The sequence below is a fragment of the Crocuta crocuta genome, unplaced genomic scaffold (assembly GCF_008692635.1).
Source record: "Crocuta crocuta isolate KB4526 unplaced genomic scaffold, BGI_CrCroc_1.0 scaffold84, whole genome shotgun sequence".
Taxonomy (NCBI): domain Eukaryota; kingdom Metazoa; phylum Chordata; class Mammalia; order Carnivora; family Hyaenidae; genus Crocuta; species Crocuta crocuta.
This window is the reverse complement of record NW_027530213.1, coordinates 2,358,874-2,385,097: the sequence shown is the minus strand read 5'-3', so window position 1 is coordinate 2,385,097 and position 26,224 is coordinate 2,358,874. Positions and strand designations below refer to the sequence as shown.

The 26,224-nt window shown below is 48.5% G+C and overlaps 1 protein-coding gene across 1 annotated transcript in view; it reads right to left on the bottom strand.

The window, feature by feature from the left end:
* The window catches only part of ERG (ETS transcription factor ERG), a 110,767-nt gene that overhangs the window by 36,197 nt on the left and 48,346 nt on the right, over nt 1-26,224 (bottom strand). The window contains exons 2-3 of the mRNA XM_077765441.1: nt 24,914-25,131; nt 4,741-4,892 (exon numbers count right to left, since the gene is read on the bottom strand). Coding sequence (XP_077621567.1) covers nt 4,741-4,892; nt 24,914-25,131 — 370 coding nt within the window. The remainder of the gene's footprint in view (nt 1-4,740; nt 4,893-24,913; nt 25,132-26,224) is intronic.

Here is a 26,224-nt window from a genome sequence, read left to right as displayed (position 1 = left end):
CCTACATTGCATTTCATGCCCTTAACGGCCCTGAGTTTTCCTATGGATATATTGATGTGTGGTCTCTGCAGATTTTATTATTTACTTTCTTATCATTTTATCTTATTTTATTGATTTTGTTATTTTTATTTGGGTATATTGGACACACAATGTGGCATTAGTGTGCCACCAATGACAGGTTCCAAAAATACACCCTAAGGGAGAAGAAGCTTTAGGAAGACAAAATTTCTTCCCACCCAAACAGTGACCCTTCATTTTTTAAATTGTTTGGAACATCATCGTGAAACTATTAGTTATTTCTTCCCGGCCACCCCCTCTTCGAAAAGTAACTCAGCATGTCTTTACTAAAAACAGGTAAGGTGTATTCAGGTAAAATGTATTCAGAGTCTTCTATTTAGATTAGAGCTTCTCAAACCATATTATGCACAAAAGTCACCCAAAAGTGCATCAACGATGTGGGATCCTCAACCCTTTCACACCCAGGCTCAGGATACTCAGAAATGTGCATTCTGGAATCACAAGTCTCCCAGGGAACCCTGATGCAAGTGGTTCTGATTGTAGCTGGAGAAACATTCTCTAGTCGGTGTCCAAATCCTGCTGAGCCAACCAACAATCACACCAGGCCACACGTGTCTACCTCCTAGTAAGACTGAGGTCACAGAACGACTCTGTGGTTGGCAGCCTTGTGAGGAACAGCCGAAGCCCATGAGACGGAGACTTAGACATACAGATATGCACGCCAAACAGACAGACAGACAGGTAGATAGATACAAACGTATAAATGTGACTTATTGTCTAACCGGTGTACTTCGACAGGGAGAGGCACTACTCAACAACTTTTCCAGGACAAGAGGCGTAAGCCAAGGCTTCCCAGAATGTCTTGCGGGCTCACTGATTGAGTGTTTTTCTCCTGACATCCCTGTTCCTCCCCCATGACAAACCATTTTTCTCTAGACTCAGAATGAACAGATAGGCCATGACTTTCCTTCTTATCCTATGGGCACTTCGTCAACTACTGATCGAGGCATCCCCTTCTCACTGATGCCTGATGACCCCTTGGGGCCGAATGCCACCCACCTTTTGCAACTGTACAGGATTTCAAAGTTGGGATTTTAAAAGTAGACGCTCGGGGGTGTCTGGGTGGCTCAGTCCATTAAGCATCCAGACTCTTAATTTTTGGCTCAGGTCATGAGCTCAGGTTTTGTGAGATTGAGCCCCGCCTGGGGCTCTAGGCCGACAGCACGGAGCCTACCTGGGATTCTCTCTCTCCGTCTGTCTCTACCCTCCCTCCCTCTCTCTCTCTCAAAATAAATAAAAAATTTTTTAAATTTTTGAATAAAATAAAAGCAGATGCTTAGCAGTAAGTAATGTTTCTCAGCAATCTTTATGATTTGCACTGATGAGTGTCAACCTGTGTGTTTAGCCAGGGGAACTATGTGTGCCAGGAAGAACCAGGTTTGGAGAATTCTGTGTGTGCAGAGCATTCTAGAGCATGTGCCTAAAAGGGGTGCCCGGGGTCACAGAGGCAGGGCTGTGGCTACTGGGCCACCCCTGGGTCCTGCAGTCTCATGGCCACATAGGGGAGTTCTCTGGACTGCAATGCAGCCGTGCGGGTGGGAGTGGCTGCGGGTGTGGTCGTGTGTGTTCCTCTGTGTGTCTGCGTATGAGCACACATACATGAAGCTTGACCAATAATCACAACTTGCAAAATCAGCCACAGCTTGTTGTCTTACAAACACTATCAACCGAATAACTGCCTGCCTTTGGCATGAAGCAACTGAAGGAGGGAAGGGCCGAAGGAGGCCTTTCTTCAGGGGATGAAACCAATCTTGACACAGAAACGTAAATATGAGCCAATCTGCACGCCCATCGGTCCACCCATCCAGCTGACATTTAATGTGCACCTACTATACCCCGGGAATGGTGGGTACGCTGACTTGATTACATCGGTTCTTTGCCTCTTCCCCATATAAATAGCTCTTCTAATTTCTGAGCACTTTACTCAAGGCAGAAAGCCTTGAGTCTGTCCCTGGTTGGAAATGATATTGATGACACCGAAGCACACTGATAGCACAACAGAAGAATGACCCCATCAGTATACAGTGTGAGGCATCATGCTTTACCTCCTGCGTCTGTGATTCTCTGAGGAGCCCAGACAAGAATATTCAATACAGGCCTTCCCTCAATACAGGCCTTCCCTCAGATGGATTCTCTGGTCTCAGAGCCTGAATAAAAACTTTGTTGTGCCTGCACTGAAGACATGACACTCTTCAGAAACAAGGCTAAGGGTGAGATGGGTGTGGGCGGTGGCCCTTTGGGTTTGTACCTCATCCTGTTCATATCCAGCCAGCGTCCGAGGCAATGGCATTCTTGCCCTCTTCTCCCCACCCCCCAGGAACGCCGCTGCTCTCCAGCCTTGTTTGGGCACCCACGTCTGGGGCGCATGCCTCGGACATTGCATTTCCCTAAGGTTCCCACTCAGTTGGAACTGCCTTCTGTTCAACAGCCTAGGAGTGAGTCACAAGTTTCGGGTCAGCAGCTCAGATGCTATGATCAAACCAAATGGGGGGCTTCCCTACGAAAGCCAACTGCCTTTCGGTCACCATCAAAACCTGTTTTGTCCCTGTTTCGGGCACACATGAGGCTGCATCTCTGCTGTGTCCTTTAAAGTCTCACAACATGCCTCCAGGTGAGAGATGGCCGCGAAGGATGATGCCCTTCGTCTCAACCGCATCCAATCGGCTTCAAGCAGCTTTTCTGAAAGCCACCTCCCAGCGACAACCCTGCGGAGCAACCCGGGCATCGAACCCAAGCCAGACATTCTGGTGAGTACTGTGCACGGTGTGCTCTATTTGGAAGGTGTCAGAAGTCCATGAAAGTAGCGGCGTGCGGGAGAAGGGGCGGTGGGATGAGACTCACACCCCGAGTGGATCTGATCTGCTGGCCAGTCCACGTCACAGAGATGAATTTAGGTGACCTTGGGAGCAAGACAGAACCAAGTCTGTGTGGACTTCACCCATTCACAGGCAGATTTCATCATCCACTCTCCCCTCAGTTGCTATTCATCGAGCACCTAGTGTAGGCCAGCACTGGACTTGGCCATGAAACTTGGGCCTCTGGGGGGCTTACATTGTATTGAGGGAGGAAGTCACTAAGCAAAGGCTCACATGAACGGACAGTGGAGTGACAGCCAGGAGGTAAGTAAGGCGGAGGGAGTTGAGGTCAGTATGTGGAGTGGGGAACGGTTTTAGGCGGAGGCCTCTCTGAGGAGATGTTTGCACTGAGCCCTCGTGAAGGACAGAACTAGCTGGAATCAAGGGTTTATGCTAAAGTGAGAACAAGTGCAAGCCCCGGAGGCCGAGCCACAGGATCACCAGATGGCTGCAAGGAATGACAGAGGGGAGCCCACGGGGGTCATGTTAGGAGATGAGATTTAGCCTAGCACCTAAAGGAAGAGAACCACGGGGCCAGGAATACCCATCTGAATGCTAACTTGGCCTCCCATTTATTAACTGTAGTCCCCAGAAGAAGTTAGTTGACCCCTGGGAGCTCCATTTTCCTTATCAGGGAAATCATGATAAGGATTCCTATTTTCCAAGGGGCACCTAGGTCGCTTAGTCGGTTGAGCATCTGACTTTGGCTCAGGTCATGATTTCATTGTTTGTGGGTTTGAGCCCCGTGTGGGGCTCTGTGCTGACAGCTCAGAGCCTGGAGCCTGCTTCGGATTCTGTTTCCCTCTCTCTCTGGCCCTCCCTTGCTCATGCTCTGTCTCTCTCTCTCTCAAAAATAAATAAACATTAAAAATTAGAAAAAAAAAAAAGATTCCTATTTTCCAAGATATCATGAGATGGTGTCTTCAAACTGCTTACCCAAAACTCAGACACCGAGTGAGGACCCACACGGTAGTGATGGTGGCCGTGGTATTTTTGGATTTCTGCATCTTGTTTCTGCTGAAAAGTCAGCTTCCTATCACTTTTAGTTTCTGCTAAACAAGTGAGTTCCTGGCATTTTCCTCAAACTCGGGACTATTGCTTTTTGGTTTGAGTTTAGAATTACTCTGTGGCAAAGAATCACTCTGGTTCTCGGAATCTGAATGACAGGCCAGGGATCACTGGAATTTTCGATTTTGGGAACAAGCAATATACAGCTCCCAGCTTTTTATTTTGCCAGATGAGAATTTTTTTCCCAAAAGTTACCATGTAGGATGAAAATGTAACACTTCATTAAAAAAAAAAAAAAAGAATATTTAGGGGCGCCTGGGTGGCTCAGTCAGTTAAGCGTCTAACTCTTGGTTTCAGCTCAGGTCATGACCTCACAGTTTGTGACATCAAGCCCTGCGCTGGGCTTTGCGCTGACAACGCAGAGCTTACTTGGGATCCTCTCTCTCCCTCCCACCCCCCACTCATGCTCTCTCTTTCTCTCTCTCTGTGTCTCTCTCAGAAATAAATAAACTTTTAAAAAAAGAATATTTAGCACCAAATAATCTCAGAGAAGGGCAATTCTTCCCTTGAAAGGTCATTTTTCATGGGTTTCCATGCCTCCCCTTTCTCACACACACATATACACGCACATATACACGTGTGCGCACGCACACACACACACACTCCGTGGACATGGTACCAAAAGTGGACAGACTCCTGCTGGCTTGTATTTACAATCATTCCTCCAGGCCACTGGGGGCGCTGGAAGCCAGAAGCAGGAAGGCAAAGCTCGATGGCGCTATAGAAGCATCTGTCTGACCTGCTGGGACGATCACTCTGCGCTCATTCGTGGTCATGTTTGGGGGTGGCATGTGCTTCTCCTCCATGTAGCTGCCATAATTCATGCCGACAGTGTCCGGGGTGCCCACCATCTTCCCGCCTTTTGCCATGCTGCATTCATCCGGGGAGTTTCTGAAGGAGAAGAAAATAAATAAATTCTTCCATTATTGCTGCCACTCGGCCTGCCTGTGATACCCAGAGAGGACCAAGGAAGGGCGTGGTAGAGAGAGACTGACAAAGAAGGGAGGAGAGAAGACTCAAAGGGCAAATACGGTGTCTGCTCGGGGCTGAATTGGCCGTGTGCCCCCAAAACTCCTTTCCTGAAGCCCTGAGAAGTGGAAGGGTATTCAGAAGTGGGGCCTTTGGGAGGTGATCACATGAGGTCACAACAGCGAGGCCCCTGTGATGGGATTAGTCCCTTATGAGAAGTGGAAGGGGCCAGAGGACTCTCCCTCTCTTTTTAAAAAAAAATTTTTTTTAATGTTTTATTTATTTTTGAGAGCAATAGAGACAGCATGAGCAGGGGAGGGTCAGAGAGAGAGGGAGATACAGACTCTGAAATAGGCTCCAGGCTCTGAGCTGGCTGTCAGCACAGAGCCTGATGCAGGGCTCGAACCACAAACCGTGAGATCATGACCTGAGTTAAGTCAGATGCTTAGACGACTGAGCCACCCAGGCACCCCAGACTCTCCCTCTCTGTTTCTGCCATTGAGGATACACTGAGAAGGTGGCCATGCACAGCCCAGACCCTGGCCCTGCTGGCACCTTGACCTTGGACTTCCAGCCTCCAGAACTATGGAAATAAATTAATAAATTCATGTCATGTAAGCCCCCTGGTCTGTGGCATTTTGCTATGCCTGCCCTGAGGTGACTAGTGCACTGCCCACCTCGAGCGAAGCCTAGGGCAGCACAGGGGAAGCAAGCTGACAGCTGGCTTCTGTTTCTTAAGCCAGCGCCTTCTGAAACTGTCATGTCAAAACTCCACTGGTGACAGCTGTTTGGAAACACTTGCAGGGAACAGTGACCGCCAGGGTCCTCTCTGTGACTGCAAACAGGCCATGTGCCCATATGCTCAGAGGTGACCCCAGCTCGGACGGCACTCTGCAAGGTTTATCCTACATCGACGTTCCCCTTCAAAACCTCAGCATGAAATCCTTGTGTTCAATTTCAAATCCCCACGGCCAGTCTTGAGATATGGAGGTTTGGAGGCTCACGCTGTCCCCAGCCGAGACACAGGCAGGCAGGGCAGAGACGGAGGCCATCCTGCTGGCCTGGGAGGAGGCTGGATAGTGGACTCCCCTAGGGAGTTGGGATGGGGTGTGAAACCAGCCAGGAGGATGGATACAGAGAGGAGTCAGTGGCTGGCCCTCTGCCAACCACTCACAGGGGCTACTACTATTAGGAAGGCAGCCGTAGCCATTTGGATAAAGACAAACCTGCCTTCTTTCTGGAAAAAAGAAGACAAGGACTATAAATGTATACAGTGAAATCATCTAATAGGAAAACCCCAAAAAGAAAATCCAACCCCAAAGGAAACAGAAAAATATGCCAATTGGCCTTTTAGAAGGTTAGCCCACAGATCATTAACTTCAAGAACACCGTAGATGATGGGTCTTGATAGTTGAGTTATGTCTTCTAAGGTGGATTTCCAGAAATTTCCCCTCGAGCTCTACCCTGTCCAGAATTTTCATACTTGGGAATCTCCAAATCTCCACTAGCTGTTGGGTTTCCCTCCCAGTGTCTAAGGGTCTAAGGTGTTGAGGTTGTGGGCTCTACTCCAACGAGCTTTTCTTGATCTCCTCCACACGTCTCCAGCTAAAGTTCTGCATCCAACTTGTGGAATCATGGAACTGTGGCCTGGCACGGACTTGGCCTCCAAGCTTGAGAAGACCAAAACCATCTGAGGCAGAAGGGCACTCTGGGTGGGATGGGCCTGGAGTGAGACGGAGAAGGTCATTCGGGAGCCAAAGGCTTGGCAGGGGTGTGGACAGGAAGGGCAGACCGAGGGAAAGAGTGCCCTGGCGAAGAGTTCGTTCAGCATCTTTAGATCACTGAAAATACACGCCCCTCCTCAACATCACTTGTACACAGACCTGGTGCTGATGAGGGAGCTCAGGGCTGATAGTGAGGAAGGCAAATGCACATCTACGGATAAAGATCATGGTCAGGGTCACAGGATTAAGGCCTTACCACGGAAATACATGGCCATGCTTCATGGCATCCCTACAGCTGTACTAACACAAAGGAAATTTATAAACAATAACAGTGTGAGTTCCCATGGTGCAGACTGTCTAGATTTCCACTGCTGCCTACACATGCCTTATTTCCTCCTGATGCTACTTTTCCTGGCTGCAGACACTTATCTCTAAGTACCCATCCTAAAATCACAACATGGAATGTCTTCACTTGACACTTAGTTTCCTATCCCTCTGGAAAATTCCAGCAGTTGAGTGGAAGGTGTGAGTTTTGGTCTATATACCTCAAGGAGAGAAGTTACTAGGGACTAGAGGACTGAGTCTGAAAGATGTAGTTCTTCAAGGACAAAGCGTTAGATGCTGTTCAGCAGATGAGCGTAACTCCAGCAACAACTATAAAGTCTAGGATGAGTGTTGCATGTTCATCCATTTAGACCCTTTTTATTGAGTGCCTGATGTATACCAAGCACCATAAGTTCTCTCTTCTCCAGCAAGACAGCGAAGCTTTCCCATTCACCTTGCACTGAAAACAAAACAAAACAAAAAAAAACAAAAAAAAAAACAAAAAACCAAAAAACCAAAGCCCAAACAAAACAGCACTCAGACCCTATTTTCAAAAGCTGTACCTTCAAAGCAGTGAAAAAAAAATCATCTTTTTTCCATTGTATTTTATTTTAGCTTTGAAGGAAGATAGAGTGGAACCATGTTTTTGATCATTTCCAATAGTTTTTGTAAAAACAAAAAACTTTAAGGGAACTCCAGCCCCGGCGAGGGGAGGGGTCACAGTGACCACTGACATGCTGGACTCCAAGCATGTAATCAATACCCACAGGGGCTTCGGCTGTTCTGTTCTCACTTATCAGGCATGTCTTCTGGTGTATTCTCTTAGGAATTCTAACAGCCCAAGAGGAGCACACGTAAGTGTGGCCCTGTCCTGAGAGCCTAACCATTAACAGTCCTCACAGTAGCCTGGGGTAGCAGGTGCACACATCACGTCCATTTTGCAGAGGCGTAAGCCAAGCACACAAGAAGAGCTTGCTCGGGTCGCAGAGCCGGGTGAGGTCAGAACAAAAGCTTGAAGCTGGGCAGCCTAATTCCCCACCCGTGCTTCTAGCCCCTGCGCAGAAGACCCCCACCAAGCAAAAGGATGATGCTGTCCCTACAAGGAGAAATAGACCTGAACTTCAGAAAGGCATTGAGAACTCCCTGACCACGTGTCACGCCGGGTTAAGCCATGCATTACAATATTTGCACAATTCCTATTCGGTGGGACCCAACAAGGACACATATAAAAGAAGAAAAAAAACCTAAGTAAGAAATAGAGGTAATTCCTGGAGGAGAACATTTTTTTTCCAGAGGATACATCTATTCAGACACTGCTTTATTTAAGAAAAAAAATCTCAATGGGATTCAGAGAACTGAAAAGTGTGTATTTAAAAGTCTTACAGTAAATACATTTTCAGCTCTTCGCACAGGTGTGAGAAGAAAAGACCCACACTCTGCGGACATCTGCCTCCTGGCTTATATACTTGTAGCTTCACCAATATGGTGCATTTCTGAAGCTTACAAGTGGTCAGGGAGAAACTTCCAGAAGCAGTTTGGTACTCCACTGGCAAAAAATCTTGCCTAGAAACGAGGTTCATGTGATCTCTACGCTGACATGATAAGGATGTGGATGTTCAGCGTATTGCTTTTGAAATGCACGTAGCAAAGGGCATACCTTTAAATACTGTATTCTTAGTATTTGCATACGTGTTTTCTAGCAGTTTCTGTGAAGATTCTAAGGTAATTCATTAGATGCTTGCTAAATGGATCATCATTTATATGAAATACGAAATATGAAATATGAAATGCCTCGATCTTATTGTTTGGGGCATGGATTTCTTTACTGCAGATAGGCATCAGTCAAGACATTTCTTTCAATGACTCTTTTCAAGGCACACAGGAGTTACTATGCAAATCAAAATCACAAGGAGATATCACCTCACTCCTGTCAGGAAGGCTACTCTAAAAAACAAAAGATGACACATGTTGGCAAGGGTGCAGAGAAATTGAAACCTTTGCATACTCTTGCTGAGGATGCCAAATGGCACAGCTGTAATGGGGCGCAGTATGGAGGTCCTTTGAAAGTTTTTTTTTTAAATGACAATCATAGGATCCAGCAATCGCATTTATGCATATTTATCCAAAAGAATTGAAACCCAAATCTCAAAGGGATATTAGCGCTCCTCTGTTCATTACAGCTAATATTCACAATGGTCAAGGTATGGAAACAAATGTCCATGGATGGATGAATGGATGAAGAAAATATGGTGCATATAACAATGGAACACTATTCTCCTGTAAAAGAAGGAAATCCTGAGGCGCCTGAGTGACTCAGTCAGTTAAGCATCCGACGTTGGCTCAAATCATGATCTTGTGGTTTGGGAGTTCGGACCCTGTATCAGACTCTGTGCTGACAGCTCAGAGCCTGGAGCTGCTTCGGATTCTGTGTCTCCCCCTCTCTCTGCCCCTCCCCTGCTCGTGCTCTGTCTCTCTCTGTCTCTCAATAATAAATAAACATTTTTAAAAAATAAAATAAACACATAAATAAGATAAAAGAAGGAAATCCTCTTAACAGAGGACAATGACGGAGCCTTGAGCACATTATGCTGAGTGAAACAAACTGGTCACAGATCAACAAGTGCAGGATTCCACTTCACATGACGTATCTAAAGTGGTCACACTCACAGAGCTGAAGAGCAGAACTGTGGCTTCCAGGAGCTCAGGGAGGGAGAGGTGGGGTGTTACCACCCATCAGGCATAGGTCTCAGTCAAGTGAGATGAAAAAGCTCTCAAGACCTACTCTCCAATATTCTGGTCTTTGATCAATAATAATGTATCCCTCAAAATGTATTAAAAAGGTGTAGATCTCGGGGCACCTGGGACAGCACAGAGCCCTCTTTGGACCCTTTCTTCGGATGCTCCCTCTCCTTCTCTCTCTCTGCCCCTTCCCTGTTCACGTTCTTTCTCTCAAAACTAAATCAAATAAACACTTAATAAAAAACAACGAAGAGTCTCTCATGGTTTGCCTCTCTCCCTTTCCCCCACCATTTCCACCCTTCTTCTCCCCCTTGTTCCTCCGTCAAGTTCCTCCTAATCCTCCTATACGTGCAAACATATGATATTNCAAAAACTGAGGACTGATGGATGGGGGGGGGAGGGGGTGATGGGCATGGAGGAGGACACTTGTGGGGATGAGCACTGAGTGTTATGTGGAAACTAATTTGACAATAAACTATTTGTAAAAAGAAAGAAAGAAAGAAAGAAAGAAAGAAAGAACGAAATACAAAGAAGAAAGGGTGTAGATCTCACGTGAGGTGTTTTTACCCAATACAATAAAATAAAGTAGATATTACTATGTCTTAACCACATTCTTGAATTCACATTTTTGGGTCTGCCAGTCTGTAATCTGAAAACCACTGGCCTTGACAATCCCATAGAGAATGTGGCATCAGCGAGAGGGATCGGGAGCTGGGAAGACAGCTGTCTCCTCTGTCACAGCAGAACAAATCCCACCTTGGGCTGAGGTCGCCCGCGAGGGGAAGGCGGGTCAGAAAGGAGAATTACACTAAGGCACTGGACACCAGCTGGGGCTCCATGTCACTCCCCAGCTTCCCCACGGCCCTCTGGAGTCCCTGGGGCGCCATGTCACTCCCCAGGTCCCCCACGGCCCCCTGGGGCTCCATGTCACTCCCCAGCTCCCCCACGGCCCCCTGGGGCTCCATGTCACTCCCCAGCTCCCCCACGGCCCCCTGGGGCTCCATGTCACTCCCCAGCTCCCCCACGGCCCCCTGGGGCTCCATGTCATTCTCCAGCTCTCCCACGGCCCCCTGGAGTCCCTGGGGCGCCATGTCACCTCCGAGCTCCCCGGCGGTTCCCTGGGGGCCACACAGCTTTGGGGGTTTAGTCTCGGGAGCAACCTCACAGACCCCCAGGACATGTGGGCATAATTGCAGTCACACCAGAGGATACAGAAACAGTGCAGAAAGACCCTTCTCCCTTCATGATGAAAAAGATGGCGCCCTGGTGCCCTTCTTCAGAAAACTGCACACACACACCCACCTCAGTTGGCTTGTCGAGCCTCAATGAACGCAACACTCTGAAGGAGCGTTTGGAGAATTAAGTTCTCACAAATTGAGACAATGAGTGTGGACTTAAGACATACTAGTATTTCCAATTCACGGTGAAGGGACATGGCAAAGAATATCCAATAAATCGGAAGCTGTGCTAAATTTAAATTCAGGTGAGATGTGAGACATGTCCCCAAACCCAACTGGGTTCTCACAGAGTTTCAGAATCAAGGGGCAGGAAAGACTGCATTCCCAAGCCCCCAGGCATGACTATCCGGAAGCTACTTAGACCAATGGGTGTTGAGTTCATGTTATTAATGTTTTCCTAAGGAAGACATTCCATCATTTTCCTCTGCAACTTTAGAGTTATATTTATGTGTATGTGGTGGTTTTGAATGTACTTTATTCCTTTACCCTTCCACAAACCACGTGAGGTTTACACGCTGCATACAAGACGACATAATATAAGATAGTTATAAAAATGCATATAAGACAAAATGATAACATAAATAATCAAAGGAATGGAAGTGAATGGAATGTAAGGGCAGAAAAGTAATCAATCATGAGCTAAAATCAGCACATTGAATAGGCTTACTATGTATAGTTGCTAAAGGCATCACACCAATTAATCTCTGAGCTTCCTACTGGCCAAAGCAAAGAAGGAAGTGCATCCTGTTACTACTCAAGGGGTCAGACACATAAAGATGAACGAGTTCTTCAGCAGAGGCTAAGCTGTTCTTGGGCTGGGACCTGCGAGAAGTCTCTCTCACGGATTCTCCTGAAGACAACCAGGTGACATAGCAAGCAATATCCTTCCCAGTATCTGATAACAGATTCAGAGCATCACACACAGTGTCGGGCAGGGGGGTAGGTCTGGTGACCAAGCAGGTACTCCACGCACTCAGGTCTCTGCTCCTTCAGCTACAGAAATCAAGAAATCCCACATCCTCACTAGTCCTCCATACCTGCCGTTTCTTGACACTTCTGGAAAGAACTGGTCAACCAGAGAGGTCAGTGCAGGAACATAAAAAATAAGCAGATAGTCAGGGAGCCTCGGTGGCTCAGTCGGTTAAGCGTCTGACTTTTGATTTCTGCTCAGGTAATGATCTCATGGTTCATGAGTTTGAGCCCCAAGTCAGGCTCTGTGCTGACAGTGCGGAGCCTGCTTGGGATTGCCTCTCTCCTACTCTCTCTCTTTCTCTCCCCTGCTTGCTCATGCTCGCTCGCTCGCTCGCTCTGTCTCTCTCTCTCTCTCTCAAAAAATAAGTAAGAAGGGGCGCCTGGGTGGCTCAGTCGGTTAAGTGTCTGACTTCAGCTCAGGTCATGATCTCACAGTTCGTGGGATGGAGCCCCACATCGGGCTCTGTGCTGACAGCTCAGAGCCTGGAGCTGCTTCAGATTCTGTGTCTCCCTCTCTCTCTGCCCCTCCCCTGCCCAAGGTCTGTCTCTGTCTCTCTCTTTCTCAAAAATAAACAAACATTCAAAAACTTTTCTTAAAAATTTAAAAAAAGATAAGAGGATAGTTGAACAACAAAACAAAACAACCTGAAGAGATAGAATGTTCTACCTTCCAGTTTCCAAAAATTTTCTGTTTCTGTGTTTTAAATTCACAGTTGCCCCTAAAAGCACCAAATGCATTGTGGGCAAACAAATATTTACAGACCTTACTTAGTTCATCTACTATCTAGTATTTGACTGTTTACTCATCCCAGGGCCGGCCTCAAGCTCTCTTCATAGAAAGTATCTCAGTAACACATCTCACACGGTGCCGAACTCACAACAAACGCCCCGTGCTGGCTGCTCTTACTCACTTCATGCACCCGCCTCTGTGAGGTCAATACCAAGCAGAACAGCCCCTACAGGTGAAGCACAGAGAGACTGGTAGTGGGTGTGTTGCCTCCCAGGCGAAACACCGGCAGTGGAGGAACCGGGATTTGAGCTCAGGCACTCGGGGGCCTGAGTCCATTACTTGATCTCCCCACTCCAGGCCCTCACCTGGTAACACCACATGAGTCGTTGGTCTCGTGGACATGACACATAACAGAATGGACACCAGGCTGTGTCACCACTGTTGGGTGTTTTCAGAGGAATATCCTGGGAGGGGCCCTGAAGGCGGTCACGGAGAGGTTTGCCGATGTGAGCCGAGCCTGCCAGCCCCTCGCACACCAAGGCAGGACCCCCAGGGAGAAGCCAAAGATGGCGTGTTAATGGGGACATACTCGTGGATTTGGGTTGACTAGTTTTTTTTCTTAGAAAAGGCTGATCATCTCCATTTACAGTTAAAGTCAAATGTTCTCCCCACAAGACATCCTTGGGGAGCTGGGCACAGTGCATGCTCTGCAGAGATGATGGGCTGACGCTGGTGAGCAGGACAGAATATCGGGCCTGAGGTTCCCATGCGAAGAGGAGCAGCAGGAATGAACTTGACCCTGGCCATGGGCCTAAGAACTGAGGACCAGGACAGAAGCTGGACCATCGGAAAAGCAGTCAGTCTAAGGTTTTAAGATCGAGTGGAACATGGCCAGAGGCAAACCTTCATTTAGCTGTTTCCATACATAATACCTTATTTTATTTTTTATTCTTTTTAAAGAACTCTTTTTTTCTAATGTTTATTTTGAGAGAGAGAGAGAGAGAGCGAGCGAGCATGCGAGCAGGGGTAGGGCAGAAAGAGAGAGAGGGAGACAGAGGATCCAAAGCAGACTCTGCTGTCAGCCCAAAGCCCGATGTGGGGCTCAAACTCACAAACTGTGAGATCATGACCTGAGCCGAAGGAAGACGCTTCACCGACTGAGCCACCCGACTGCCCCAATAATACCTTATTTTAAAAAGGAGTAACATGCCTGTAAAAATGTACTGAGAAATTAAAATTGGTGCTTTGTTTTTGAAAAAAACAAAATAAACTTGGCAGTTGACATTGAGTTTCTCACATCAGAGACTACTTACAGCAGGGTAGACTCCATCATGGAAAGAGCCCGCAGTGAACGGCACAGACGTGGCCATGAGCTTGACAAGGAAGGAGCCTCAGCCCTGTGCTGTCATCTGTGCTGTATGAATGGATCTTATTTATCCAAGAATGTCGCTGAACGCAGCCCCAGGTGACAGCCCTGAGCTCACCGGCCACATTAAATCTGTGATTCACCCTCACTTCACAACAGTTAGCAGAGGCATTGGGGCTTAGAAAAAGTCCATGGCAAGGCAAAATCAAATTTGGAAAATCAATATACTTCTTCTAGAAGTGGGAAGACGGGGTGCCTGGGTGGCTCAGTCTGTTAAACTTCTGACTTTAGCTCAGGTCATGATCTCATAGTTCACGAGTTCGAGCCCCGCGTCAGGCTCTGTGCTGACAGCTCAGAGCCTGGAGCCTGCTTCAGATTCTGTGTCTCCCTCTCTCTCTGCCCCTCGCCTGCTCACACCCTGTCTCGCTCTCTCTTTCTCAAAAATAAATAATTTCTAAAAAAAATTTAGAAGCAGGTAGAGACAAACCCACGATCCTCTTGAAAATCTACTCCTTCTCCAAGGCCCATCCTTCTTCCTATCCCTGAATTCCTCTTGCACCTACAGACAGTTGTACACTACCTTGCTCTCCACCACATGCTGGGGGAGTGCTCTTGAACCCTGTTTCCAGAATGATCTTCCCCAAATACAAACCCACACTGGTCACATGCATTCTCAGCCCTTCGTTGGGCCACAGTATCTTTGGATTAACACACACTCCCTAGATTTTCTGGGTGTCCTCAATTCATTCATTTCTCTAACCAGTATTTCTGGAGCAAATCTCTCTGCTAGGCTCTGTCCTAGGTGCTGGGGATACATTGGGGTCCTTATTCACATAGTGTCTGCATTTGAGTGGCCCTCAAAGCCCTTCTCCCTGACTCCACATTCTCTTGCCCTTGTCACTAGGTTCCTTATCACCCCGACTCTTATGCGGATAAGCAAGTTAATGTCACTAGCATGCAGTCCTCAGCTTATCGCTGTCACCATTATTAGTGTCACCATCTTCCGGAATGTTCTTTTTTGTTTATTGGGTGATGGAGCTACGTGAGAGAAATACAAAGGTTTTCTTCAGTTCTGCCCTAGAAGTCGAGAGAGGTCAGTTCCAAGAGAGGGCCTATGGGAGGGCGGTCAGAGCATGCATCTCAGGCCTGTCTCAAACCTGAATACCAAAAAAACACCCCAAAAACAAAAAAGCACACACACACAAAAACCTTCTCAGGTGGTTTTCTTCCTAAGAACCCTAAAGCACATACTTGGTTCTAATCGACCGAACAAACTCCTAATCAAGTTTCATAGCATGGATTGAGCCAAGTCACCCACAAAAGGGATTTTCAGGACCCCAGACAAGGAGGGGATTGTCTGGAGAGCGCCGGGGTAATTTGTGGGTCTGTTTTATTTCTGAATCAGAGGCAGTGGAAAAGCCGCTTCAGACCCCACAGCTGCGGGTGGAGCTCAGCAGTGATTCACAGAGAGCTCCCTGCTCAAACTGAAACTGTAGATGTTTGTCTTTACAGCTGTGTGTTATTTTTACCCGAACTAAATATGCTTTCTTACACCTGGGATCCTAGCTCTTCCCTCCAGCCCTGTGCCCTTCCCCCTTCTCCAAAGCAGCTGAAGGCTAAGTTAATTAAAAAGTCACCAGCAATTCACCAACAGTCAGTTCTTTGTCCCTAAAAGGGGTTTGAAGTTTTCCTGAGGTTCTTTATTTGAGTTTCTATTTCTCGTTAGAGCTGAGAATGGATATCAGCAAGACCACGTCACATTTTGATCCTGAAATCTGGGGAGAAATGCGTCCTTAGGGGAGTCGTCATTTGGAAATAAAATACGCTATAGAATAGGATTGTGACAAACGGTGACAGAAGCAGGACCAGATGTGGCTTCTTTTCTATCTTGTGGGTTGTTTTTTCTTAATTTTGCTTGAAACACGTTCATTCCTCAGAGAGGAAAGAATGAAGTCCAGTAGCCACCAAGGTGCTTCCATCTTTTATTTTTATAACAGGCTGTGTAAATTCTGGTTAGCCAAAATGATTTCACTTTCAAGATAGAAAATGCCAAGGCAGTCCCCCTGTCCCACTGCCAATACCCGCAGTGACACAGTGGAACTTCCTGGAGTCCTAAAGGGGGTCAGGACTCCCAGGCTCTCTTCTTCTACAAAATGGCACCCATCCACTTGACAGCCCAAGGTGGTAATGAGTGGCTGCTGAAGGGGAGGGAAGAGAAGTCTGCTCCAGACAGAGAGGCAGTAGCAGAACCTTAGTCTCCCTCCCGATTTTTCCCTGAGTGAGGCTCTCGGTCCACATCTCGGTTTTGCAGCCCAATGACCTGACATCTGTAAAGACTCAAGGCCCCTTACATGTGGGACAAGCTATTACTAATTGGCCTCCCTATCATGGTTTGGAAAATTCACTCACTTGCAAGGCTCCCACACCGTGACTCGGAAGGTGGCTGAGCAAAGCATCTTGGCTGTCAATCCAATTCAGAACGCTGAGGCAGAAAGGAGTAAATGAGATTATCATTGGGAATTGCTCTGTCCTAATATAATACGTGAAGTCTTACAGAAAATGTAGGAAAATAATGACTAAGCCAGGGTGCCTGGGTGGCTTAGTCGGTTAAGCGTCCGACTTTGGCTCAGGTCATGATCTCATGGTTCGTGAGTGTGAGCCCTGATCGGGCTCTGTGCTGACAGCTCAGAGCCTGGAGCCTGCTTTGGAATCTGTGTCTCCCTCTCTATCTGCCCTTCCCTTGCTCATGCTGTGTCTCTCTCAAATGAATAAATGTTAAAAAAATTTTTTTTTAAAAAGACTAAGTCAAATGTCCATGAGTCGAAAGAGAAAGGCACGGAGAGAGAGGGGTTCCAGCAAACCAAGTTCAAACACCAAATATTGAGTGTTGCATGTGCAATGAGAGACTCTGGCATTAGAAGACTCCATTCTGTAGGTAGTAAATGAACACAACACAACACAACACAACCCAACACACAGGGTCCTTGAATGGTTGCTATCCTAACGCTGAGAATGTTTTCATATTTCATTTCAGCCCAGCGAGTATTTACTGAGAGCCACTGATGTGCTTGGATGACAAGTCTCTCCATTGCATTTATTGTCTTTATTTTTGTTGTTGTTTTTGTCTTTTGCTTTTTTTGTTTGTTTGTTTTATTTATTTTTGAGACAGAGAAAGACGGTGCGAGCTGGGGAGGGGCAGAGAGAGAGGGAGACACAGAATCCGAAGCAGGCTCCAGGCTCTGAGCTGTCAACACAGAGTCCGACGTAGGGCTCGAACCCACGAACTGTGAGATCATGACTGAGCTGAAATCGGACACCCAACTGACGGAGCCACCCAGGCGCCCCAAGTTTATTGTCTTTAAAATGTGGCTTTGTCTGGAGACGTGTCATGAAGGTAATGTGAAGGTGAGTACACATAAATCAGCCTGTAAATTGGCTGTAATACAATGAAACCAGATGGAAGTAAATGGTTTTCAACGTGCACTACATGCAAGAAACTGAAATGGTCAGTGTTTGGATGTAATGCCTCTCAGTAGACAAGACATAGGACATACAGCTTGTCTGTCACCTAGAGGAAACTGCTGTCCCTGCCAATACAGAAAAGCTGTCTGGCTACAGGAAGCAGCCTGAGGGACTGTAGGTGAGCCCAGGCCTGGGGTCACACAGCCTATGACAGGTGGATGTGAGCCAGATAAGAAAACTTTTGGAAACTCAACGGTTTTCATCTGCGAAATGGGTATAAACATAATGTCATTCATAAATTGGATGATGTATATTAAAATCTATTGATAACTCAGTGTGGATATACTGATTGATGATGCTTATCTTGGAGGTGTTCTTTCCTGTCCAGGAGGATTGTGTCACACCCTCATGCCCACTGTGGTTGGCCCTGAACCTCCCTCTCTTCCATACTTGTCACGTATTCTCACAAAGCCTTCCTCACCTTTGATGGATCATGGGCTTCTCTTCACCCATCTTCATCATAGCGAACACAGTACATGATGTGAACAGCAATTAGATGTTAATTCAGGAAAAGGTTTATTAATTTTGAGACTATTGACGTTTGGGGCCAGACCATCCATTTAGAGGTCAGTGTGGGGCATGGGTGGGGGGGGGAATCCCCTTTTGTGAATTATAGGATGTTAAGCACCAGCTCTGGCCTCCAGCCCCTAGATGCCAGGAATAGTCCCCCACCACCGTTGTGACTATCAAAAGTGTCTGCAAGGGGCGCCTGGGTGGCTCCGTCCATTAAGCGTCTGACTTCAGCTCTGGTCATGATCTCATGGTTGATGAGTTCAGGCCCTGTGTCAGGCTCTGTGCTGATAGCTCGGAGCCTGGAGCCTGTTTCAGATTCTGTGTCTCCCTCTCTCTCTTTGTCTATCAGTCTCTCTCTCTCAAAAATAAACATTAAAAATTTTTTTTAAAAAGTGTCTGCAGACAGTGCCAAATGCCCTCTTGAGACACAATCACTGCGGTTGAAGAATGGTTTAATGAATTAAGATCCGCTGAACTCAGGTGAGGAGGTAAGAGCCATCCCTTTCTGCCTGGTGTTTATTAGCGCTAAGTGCGTGGCCCCAACATCTGGGCTGATATTGGAGGCGCCCAGGCTCTAACCTCGGGAGGATTCCGGGGTGGTTTGTCCACATCTCATTCGGAGCACTCTCCCACACCCCAGGCTCATTCCTCCAGAGGTCCAACCCGTCAGCAAAGCACGTCAGTTGTACCTTTGAAATACGTTCACAATGCCACCACCTCTCTCACCCAAGCACCACTATCCCTCCCCCAAATTCCTGCACAGGCCTCCTCCAGGAGGACCCCCAGGAGATCCCGCTAACTCTGAGTGATGCCACGCCCCCACCCTCCTACAGCACCCTGATGGCCTCCTCGCTCACTCAGAGGGAAGATCGCTGTACCTCATTGCCTGTTTGTGGCTTGGGTCACTAGGTGTCAGTCACCATTGTCCTCCAGTGCTCCAGGCTGACCTCAGGGCCTTTGCACCGAGCACTCCCTTTTCCTAATATTCTGCTGTTTGACCATGGGGCATTATCCTTCACTGCCTTTGGGATTTTATTCAAATGTCACTTTCTTAGAGATCACGATCTCAGGCCACCCTATCTAGAATGGCTACCCTGTTTCCTGCTTTATTTTCCTCCTTAACATCTACCGTGATCTAACCTACCGTATATTTAATCGGATATCTGGTTCAGTGTCCTTCTCCCCCATGAGAAAGTGAATACAGCAGGGCAGAAGTTTTTTGTGTTTTATGACTGTAGGTCAAGAACCAAGACCGGTGACCACACAACGTGAGCGCTCAATAAATTCTTATCGGATGAACCAGCGACTGCATGCGTAGCCAGTGCATGTGATGCCACGATGGGCCAATCGGGTAGCCCCCTTTTCTGCCACCATCTTCACACCACAGGTGCACGCTCGCTAAATAATACGTCAAAAGCATCTTGCTGTCTGACGTTAGGCTGTAGTAATCCCCCCGCTGAATCTTCTCCCCAGACCACAGAGAGAGGCAAGGCCGGACTCCCCCCGCCCAGGCTCAGCCACGCAAAGCCGCACGATGGTGCAAGGTGAGGGAGGCGTCTCTCTGCTCAGACTTCTCGGGAGCTGACCAACGTCTACACACTGTACTTGCCCGGGCCATTCACTCTGTAGGCCGCTCAGGTTTCGTCTGCTGGATTCTGCAACAGCACAGTGGTTCCCAGACCGGTGAGCAAGGGGGTCTCCAGAGGGGCTCAATAAAACCCGGAGTGCGGGGCTCCATGCCTGAGTCTTGTCCCATTCAGGGGGTGTGGGGCGGCGGGGGACCTGCATGCCTGATTGCTCCCGGCTGCCGCCGCCACTGCTCTTAGGATTTTACCTTGGGAATCGCCGCACCCGGGAGCCCCCACCCCACCAACTCTGGCAAGAAGTGAAGGGCTCCAGGTGGCTGGGGGCTGGGCCAGGGCAGGACTCACTGCATGGCACATAAATCCAACATGCTCCAGCCACAGTGGGCTTCCAGCTGGGCCTGCACGGGACTGCCGTTACCTCTGGGTGGGCTACGTGGAATTTTCATCGCCTCAGGAAGGGCCCGGGAGATGCCTGATGCGATGCACCTGACATCTGGCTGGATCTCTGAGTCAGAGATGCTGAGATGCTATAAAGCAGTTGCTTTGCACACGGGACTGCCCGCCTGCTCACAGAAGGCAATTTAGTTGGGGGCCACCTGTGTGCGTGTGTGTTATTTCTTGGCCTGTCTCGCCTGTCTGAAGTGGTGTGAGCCTTAGCAACCTCACAGCAAACTAAGGCCATTAGCAGGGGGCTCCCTGGAGGCCGGGCAAACAGTGAAAGCCGCCCACAGGGCCTTTGTGCATACTGTGCTGCAAAACAGCCGATTCAACTTTGCACACGGACACTTCACTGTGTGAACGCTTGGGGGCTTCTCGTGCATGAGGCTGGAGCGAAGAAAGGGAGCAAGCAGGGTGGCCATGGACTACTGAGGCTGAGAAACTGCATCCTGTGTCTATACAGCATGCAGTTAGATCAGCATCTACGAGAGCCGTGCCCTGTGATCCAGCACTGGCCAAGCCAAACCCACAATTACTTCCCTGTTGGCTCATGAGGCAGTAGGTCCTTTCTCTCCTGTTTTCCTTTTATTATTTTTTATAGAGCTCTATTATAATGGCGACAGATCTCATTTCACCACTTGTATTTCATTTCAGGAGGCTGCGAGCATGTACGGGCTGAGGTTTTGCAGAATTCCATCATTCAATTAGGAACGCGGCTCCTCCCTCCTCCCTAAGTACTCGGCTTTTCCCTCCGAGGGCGACGGATGGACAGGGATGGAGAGCACCATTCCCGAGGAAGGTCTTCCATACAGAAGGAGCTGGGTCACGTTCATGCAAGACCCAAGATGCAGAGCGCTCTTGTCCCGGGAGGTATTTGCAAAGTAGCAACGAGGGGCAGCAAAGGTAACCACTCACACGTTGCAAAGCCCAGTTTTTCATTCATGTCCGTTCCCCTCGAACCTGACTTCAAGTCGTGTGTGTGCCACATGGAAGTCGGCCACGCAAAAGCTCCCAGCCGTGACAATCACAGCAAGGTGCTGAGCTGGGGGCCAGGAGGGACGCATCTTTTCGTGCTGCCGTCTCTAACTCCCTGGCACACCTGGCCTGGGGCTCCCCGGTTGGAGAGGGGGTTGAGGGCGGTGGCTGCTGTCTCTCTGGAGGAGTGCTGGGGAGATGGGGGGTTCAGGAGCTATGCCCCTGTCCCTTCTGCTCCTGCGCAGGGGAACTGTGCCGTGCTCCATGCTGTCCCTGACGAGAGCTCCCCAGGGCAGGACCCCTGTCTCCTGGACTGTGCCTCCGCCCGCCCCTGCCGCCTCCTGTAGGGTGGGTGCAGCCAGGTGCCTGTTCAAGGTCTCCAGAGTCAAAGCCAAGGGAACGCAGATCCCCGTTTCCTTTCATGGAGCTGATGCGTGTCAAGATCACATGGGGAGTCTGCAGACTGTGCAGATCTGATCCATGGTAATCTATCCACTTGTCAGGCCTCCTGGCGAAAGGAGCCTTAGCTACACTGACAGCCACAGGGGCGGCCCGTCGTGTTCTGAAGAGCAGGCACTACCAGGCCGCCCAGCGCTCAGTACTCTGCAAGGCGCCAGTGAGCCAACGGTCTGATGTACAACCCCCTCTACTGCTTCCCATCCAGCCAGCTGAGCCTCTCAGTGACAAGGAACTGGCTGCCACAGAGAATGCTCGGTTTGGAGGTCTGATGGGAAGGCTCCACCAAGCCCTGGCCAGCACAGGGTCTGTGAATACCAGAAAGGGCTGGTTTCCTATGTCTTGTCTCCTTGGCCAGGGCATCATATCCACTGGCTTAAACCAGCGCTAATCAAGGTGTCACTGTATGAGGATATCGCATAGATGGTGTTAACATCGAGAATTCATTGACATTAAATAGAGGCAATTATCCTTAAGAATGCGGGTGGGCCTCGTATAATCAGTTGAAGGGCTAAAGAGCAAAAACTGAGCTTCTCCCTAAGGAAGAAGTCTCCCTCACGACTATAGCAGCAGCAACTCCTGCCTGAGTTTTCAGGCTGCCGGCCTGCCCTACAGATCCCAGACTTGACCCACACAACTGCGAGAGCCAATCCCTTAAAACGAATCTCAGCAGGGCCCAACCTATTGATTGTTTTTCTGGAGAATTCAACTGCCGTACCAGGCCAGGCCCCACACTCAGAGCCCTGGAAAGGGAGGGCAGGAGCACTGTAGCTGTCTCTACTGCAAAGAGGATCCATACCCGTCACCCTCCTGTCTTTCCAGAACATTCTTGGGGGTGGGCGATGATGACACTTGGTGACCTGCTGACAGTTGTGTTATAGCTCAATTCTACAAAGCTTTGGAGGTTCCTGAAGCGCCTCCCCCCCCCCCCACTGCTCTTTTCCATCCAAGAAGCATATGGACCTGGATCAAAGGTAGATGGAGTCAGCCGTGCATGCCTCACGGACGGTGCCTGCCCCATGTAGCACCGTGGATCCAAGAGAAAGACAAAGGAGAATGAGAGCACTGACCCTTTCACCGCCGAAACATATCACAGTTTGCTTCAAAACCTGCCTTTAAAACTCCTGTGATGGGAACATTCTGAGCGATTCTAGAATTTCTGAGGGCCGAAGGAGCGGTGAAGGATCCATTGTTCCCTCACAAGAAAACTGTCCAGTTCCACCCAAACGCTTGCATTTCCCAGAGAAGACATCCACCTTTGCGCGCCTGACAGGAACCGCCAAAGGGCAGGCCCCAGGCAGCTGGGCTGAGGAATGTGGAAGAAGATTCCTGGGAGCCCCATCCTTGGGGACTCTGCCCCTCAGCGTTCCTGTCCCAGATCCCTGTGGGGACCTCCTCGAGCCGGGAAGGCTGGCCATGGCCCCAGCCAGGCGGGGAGCGGACGCTGGCCGCGGAGAAGAAGCCCGGGCCGCCCCAAGGGAAATGGTGTCCACTTCTCCTGCAAGACGGCAGGCTTCTTCTGTTTGCATATTTTGTTAGATTCAGGAATAGCCCAGCGAGAATAAGGGAAGGTTCTGTTTCTCCAGCGCCATCCTCACCTCCCCGCTTGGTCTCCTGAGGCTGCTCAGTCCAGCCCGGCAATCCCCAGAGCTGGTGGCGGGCCAGGCCCGGGAAATACGGGCCAGGGCATGGCTCACTCTACTGACGCTGACTGGTAATCATCTCAGTGCCCTTTGCCCGAAGCGTTCTCTCTCTCCTTCGCTCTCTTTCTCTCTCTCTCTCCCATACACAGTGTCTCTCTCACACAACTTTCCTCTAACACACAGATGCACACATGCATGTGCTGATGTATTCCTTGCAGAAAAGAAACTAGCCTTGGAAGGGGTGTTAAGTACTCCGTGCTCACAGCACGAGGAGTGGAAATGTTCTATCAGAGGGAAAGGTTTACCTGTGAAATAGTTACATGTAACTGTCAACTGGCCGGGCCAGGACTCCGCTATCCTGGACTGCATTTTCAATTTCATTTTCTACTGAGGTCCCTTTGTCCTCATGGGTGTCTAGAAATGACTGCCTTGCCGGGCCTACTTTGCCTTGAATTCCACCTAAAAGACCAGCACTGTAGCAAGATTCAACATCAGAGCCATCATTCCCATCTTCCAGAAGAAGCTAGGTGCACCGAGTGGACGGACTTTTCGGAGCCGAGGAAAACTCTTACATCTCCCGTCTCCCTGTCTGGAATGTCAGCCTCCCCGCGGACATTCCCTCTAAAGCACCGTGACTTGGCACTTTCATCAACTAGAGGTTGACGCAATGGTTTCCAGGGCTTATAAAACATGACAATTATAAAAGGCGCATTTAGCATTAAAATATATGTGAAGCAAAAAAGGGGCCCCTGGTAGGTGCAACAGAGTGGAAAATGCACCGGGTGGTGGAGTCAGACACCCTTGGTTTGAATCCAATCGCTCTAAGCCGTGATCTGAAGTTAGCCAGAAGACGCCAGAGCCTTACTTTCCTCATCCATCAAGCAGGGACAAGCATTCCTCACGAGGCTATTTGGGGGATTCATAGCTCGCTGGGTATAAAAGAGCTTTGTACCTCACAAAGAAGCAGGAAACGTGAGCTGTTCGTAGGTCTCTATGTCAGATTATTACATCTAAAAGAAATTATCCTTCGTCCTGAGAGTTTATGTTCTTTCGGAATATATATGGGGTCTTACGTCGCAATTGACATCAAGTTTACTTTTCAAAACTGCATCTGATGAAACGCTTTGGAGTGTCAGGTACCCTGTCCCGCACTCGATAATACATCCTGTGTGACAGCAGCATCATCGTGACAAAGTCAGGAAAGTCAAGACATCCAGCGTGCTGTTGGAGCTTGGTTTTAAGTGCAAGGAAAGGCAAGAAGAAATGGCGAGCACTAAGAAGGCGGTGGCGGAAGGCATTTGAACTAGACCCTTTAGCCAAGTCATATGGCCTGGACAGATGCAGTGCTGACTGACCACTAGCTGACACTCTCCCTCCATCAGAACATAAGAGGGCATTATTTTCCAGGCAATGAAAACCTCAGAGACGAATTCTGCCATATGTGGCCACGGCCCCCCTCCCACAGAGCTCTCATGCCTGGGAAATAGAACTGAGCACCACATCTTCAAAGAGACTTCTTGGTAAATATACTACCGGTTTTACAACCTCTCTCCTTCACGCAAACCACTGGAGAGCACATTTTCTCAGCCCTGCCTGACGTTACTACTCAATGGTCTTCCTTGCTGCAGCAATCCTTGGACAAGCCCAACACATCTGCCTTTTCCAGGGACAGGAAAAATCTGAAGTCAGGGAGAAAAGGGGGCAGGAGCGTCCTTACCTTGAGCCGTTCACCTGGTTTGGGTTACACTCCATCTTGATGGTGACCCTGGCCGGAGGTTGAGATAGCCAGTCCTGCTGAGGGACGCGGGGGCTCATCTTGGATGTCTGTCCATAGTCGCCAGAGGAGGACGCGGTCATGTCCGTCTTGGTTAGGTGTGGCGTCCCGTAGGCACACTCAAACAATGACTGGTCCTCGCTCACGACCGATAGCGCTTCCTGAATGCCCAAAGAAACACACGTTCAGGACACGCCGAAGGACAGTCATGCCTCAAAGAGTTGCCAGCTTGAGAGTCATCGCTAACTGGGACCACGTTTTAGGTGTTTTTTGTGGCATCCATGTCTATCTTTGAGAGGAAAGAAGTAAGGTTTTCTTCCGTCCAGGCTGTAACAGTTGGAACCGGCTAGCCCAGGAAAACTTTCCTGTGGGTCTCCTAGCCTCCCCGGCTTAACTGCCGCAGTGCAGATAATACCCACTTTAATCTCAACTCAAGGAAGTTGAATTTCAAAGGTCTTAGAAGACATCCAATTGCATGTGTCATTATTTGACAAATGCAATCTATAATTCAAGCAGACAGGGTACAGAATGGTCATGGAGATTAAAAAAAGAAATGTGGTGGAGAACACCTAAGCATCTGGTGAAATTGCCACATTCCCAGGAGATTTTCAAGAGGAGGCACTTAGAATAAGAGTAAGGGGAAGTGGGGCACCGAAGGATGAACGGACAAAGGTACGGATTTTTCCACTTCGAACTTATTAGCTGAAATAGAGTTTCAAGTAGTGCTTCCATGATGGCGAACATCTGGATGATAAATGAACCAGAAAAAAAAAGAAAGAAAAAAATCTCTGAATTATCCAGATGCCTCCAAATACCAGGATGTTTAAAATATCTGGGATCACTGATGAGTTCTTTTTCTCCCTTACATTCTATTAATATCTTTTGTCCTTTGTGTGATTTGGTGCAAAGAAATAGAAAATATTCATCACTGTTGGGTCATTTTTGTGGGGCTCTAAGTCAAACAAGTGGTTGACCTATGGCCACACGTGTATTCTATTCAGCAGATCGGCAATGGCAGATTAGATCTGGAAATTTCAATGGCTTGAATGATAGATACACCATGCCATGGAAGGAGCTATGGGACAATCCAATTTTGGTTTCTCTAACAGACACAAGAAACCCAAGTGATAGCTCATTTTTATTTCAGTCCTTGGGCATCCACAGTTATTGCTATCAACTGATGAGAAGCAAACGCTGTTTGGGTCATAAATTTTTTTAAAGAAAAAAATGAAAATTTCAGGGTCGCCTGGGTGG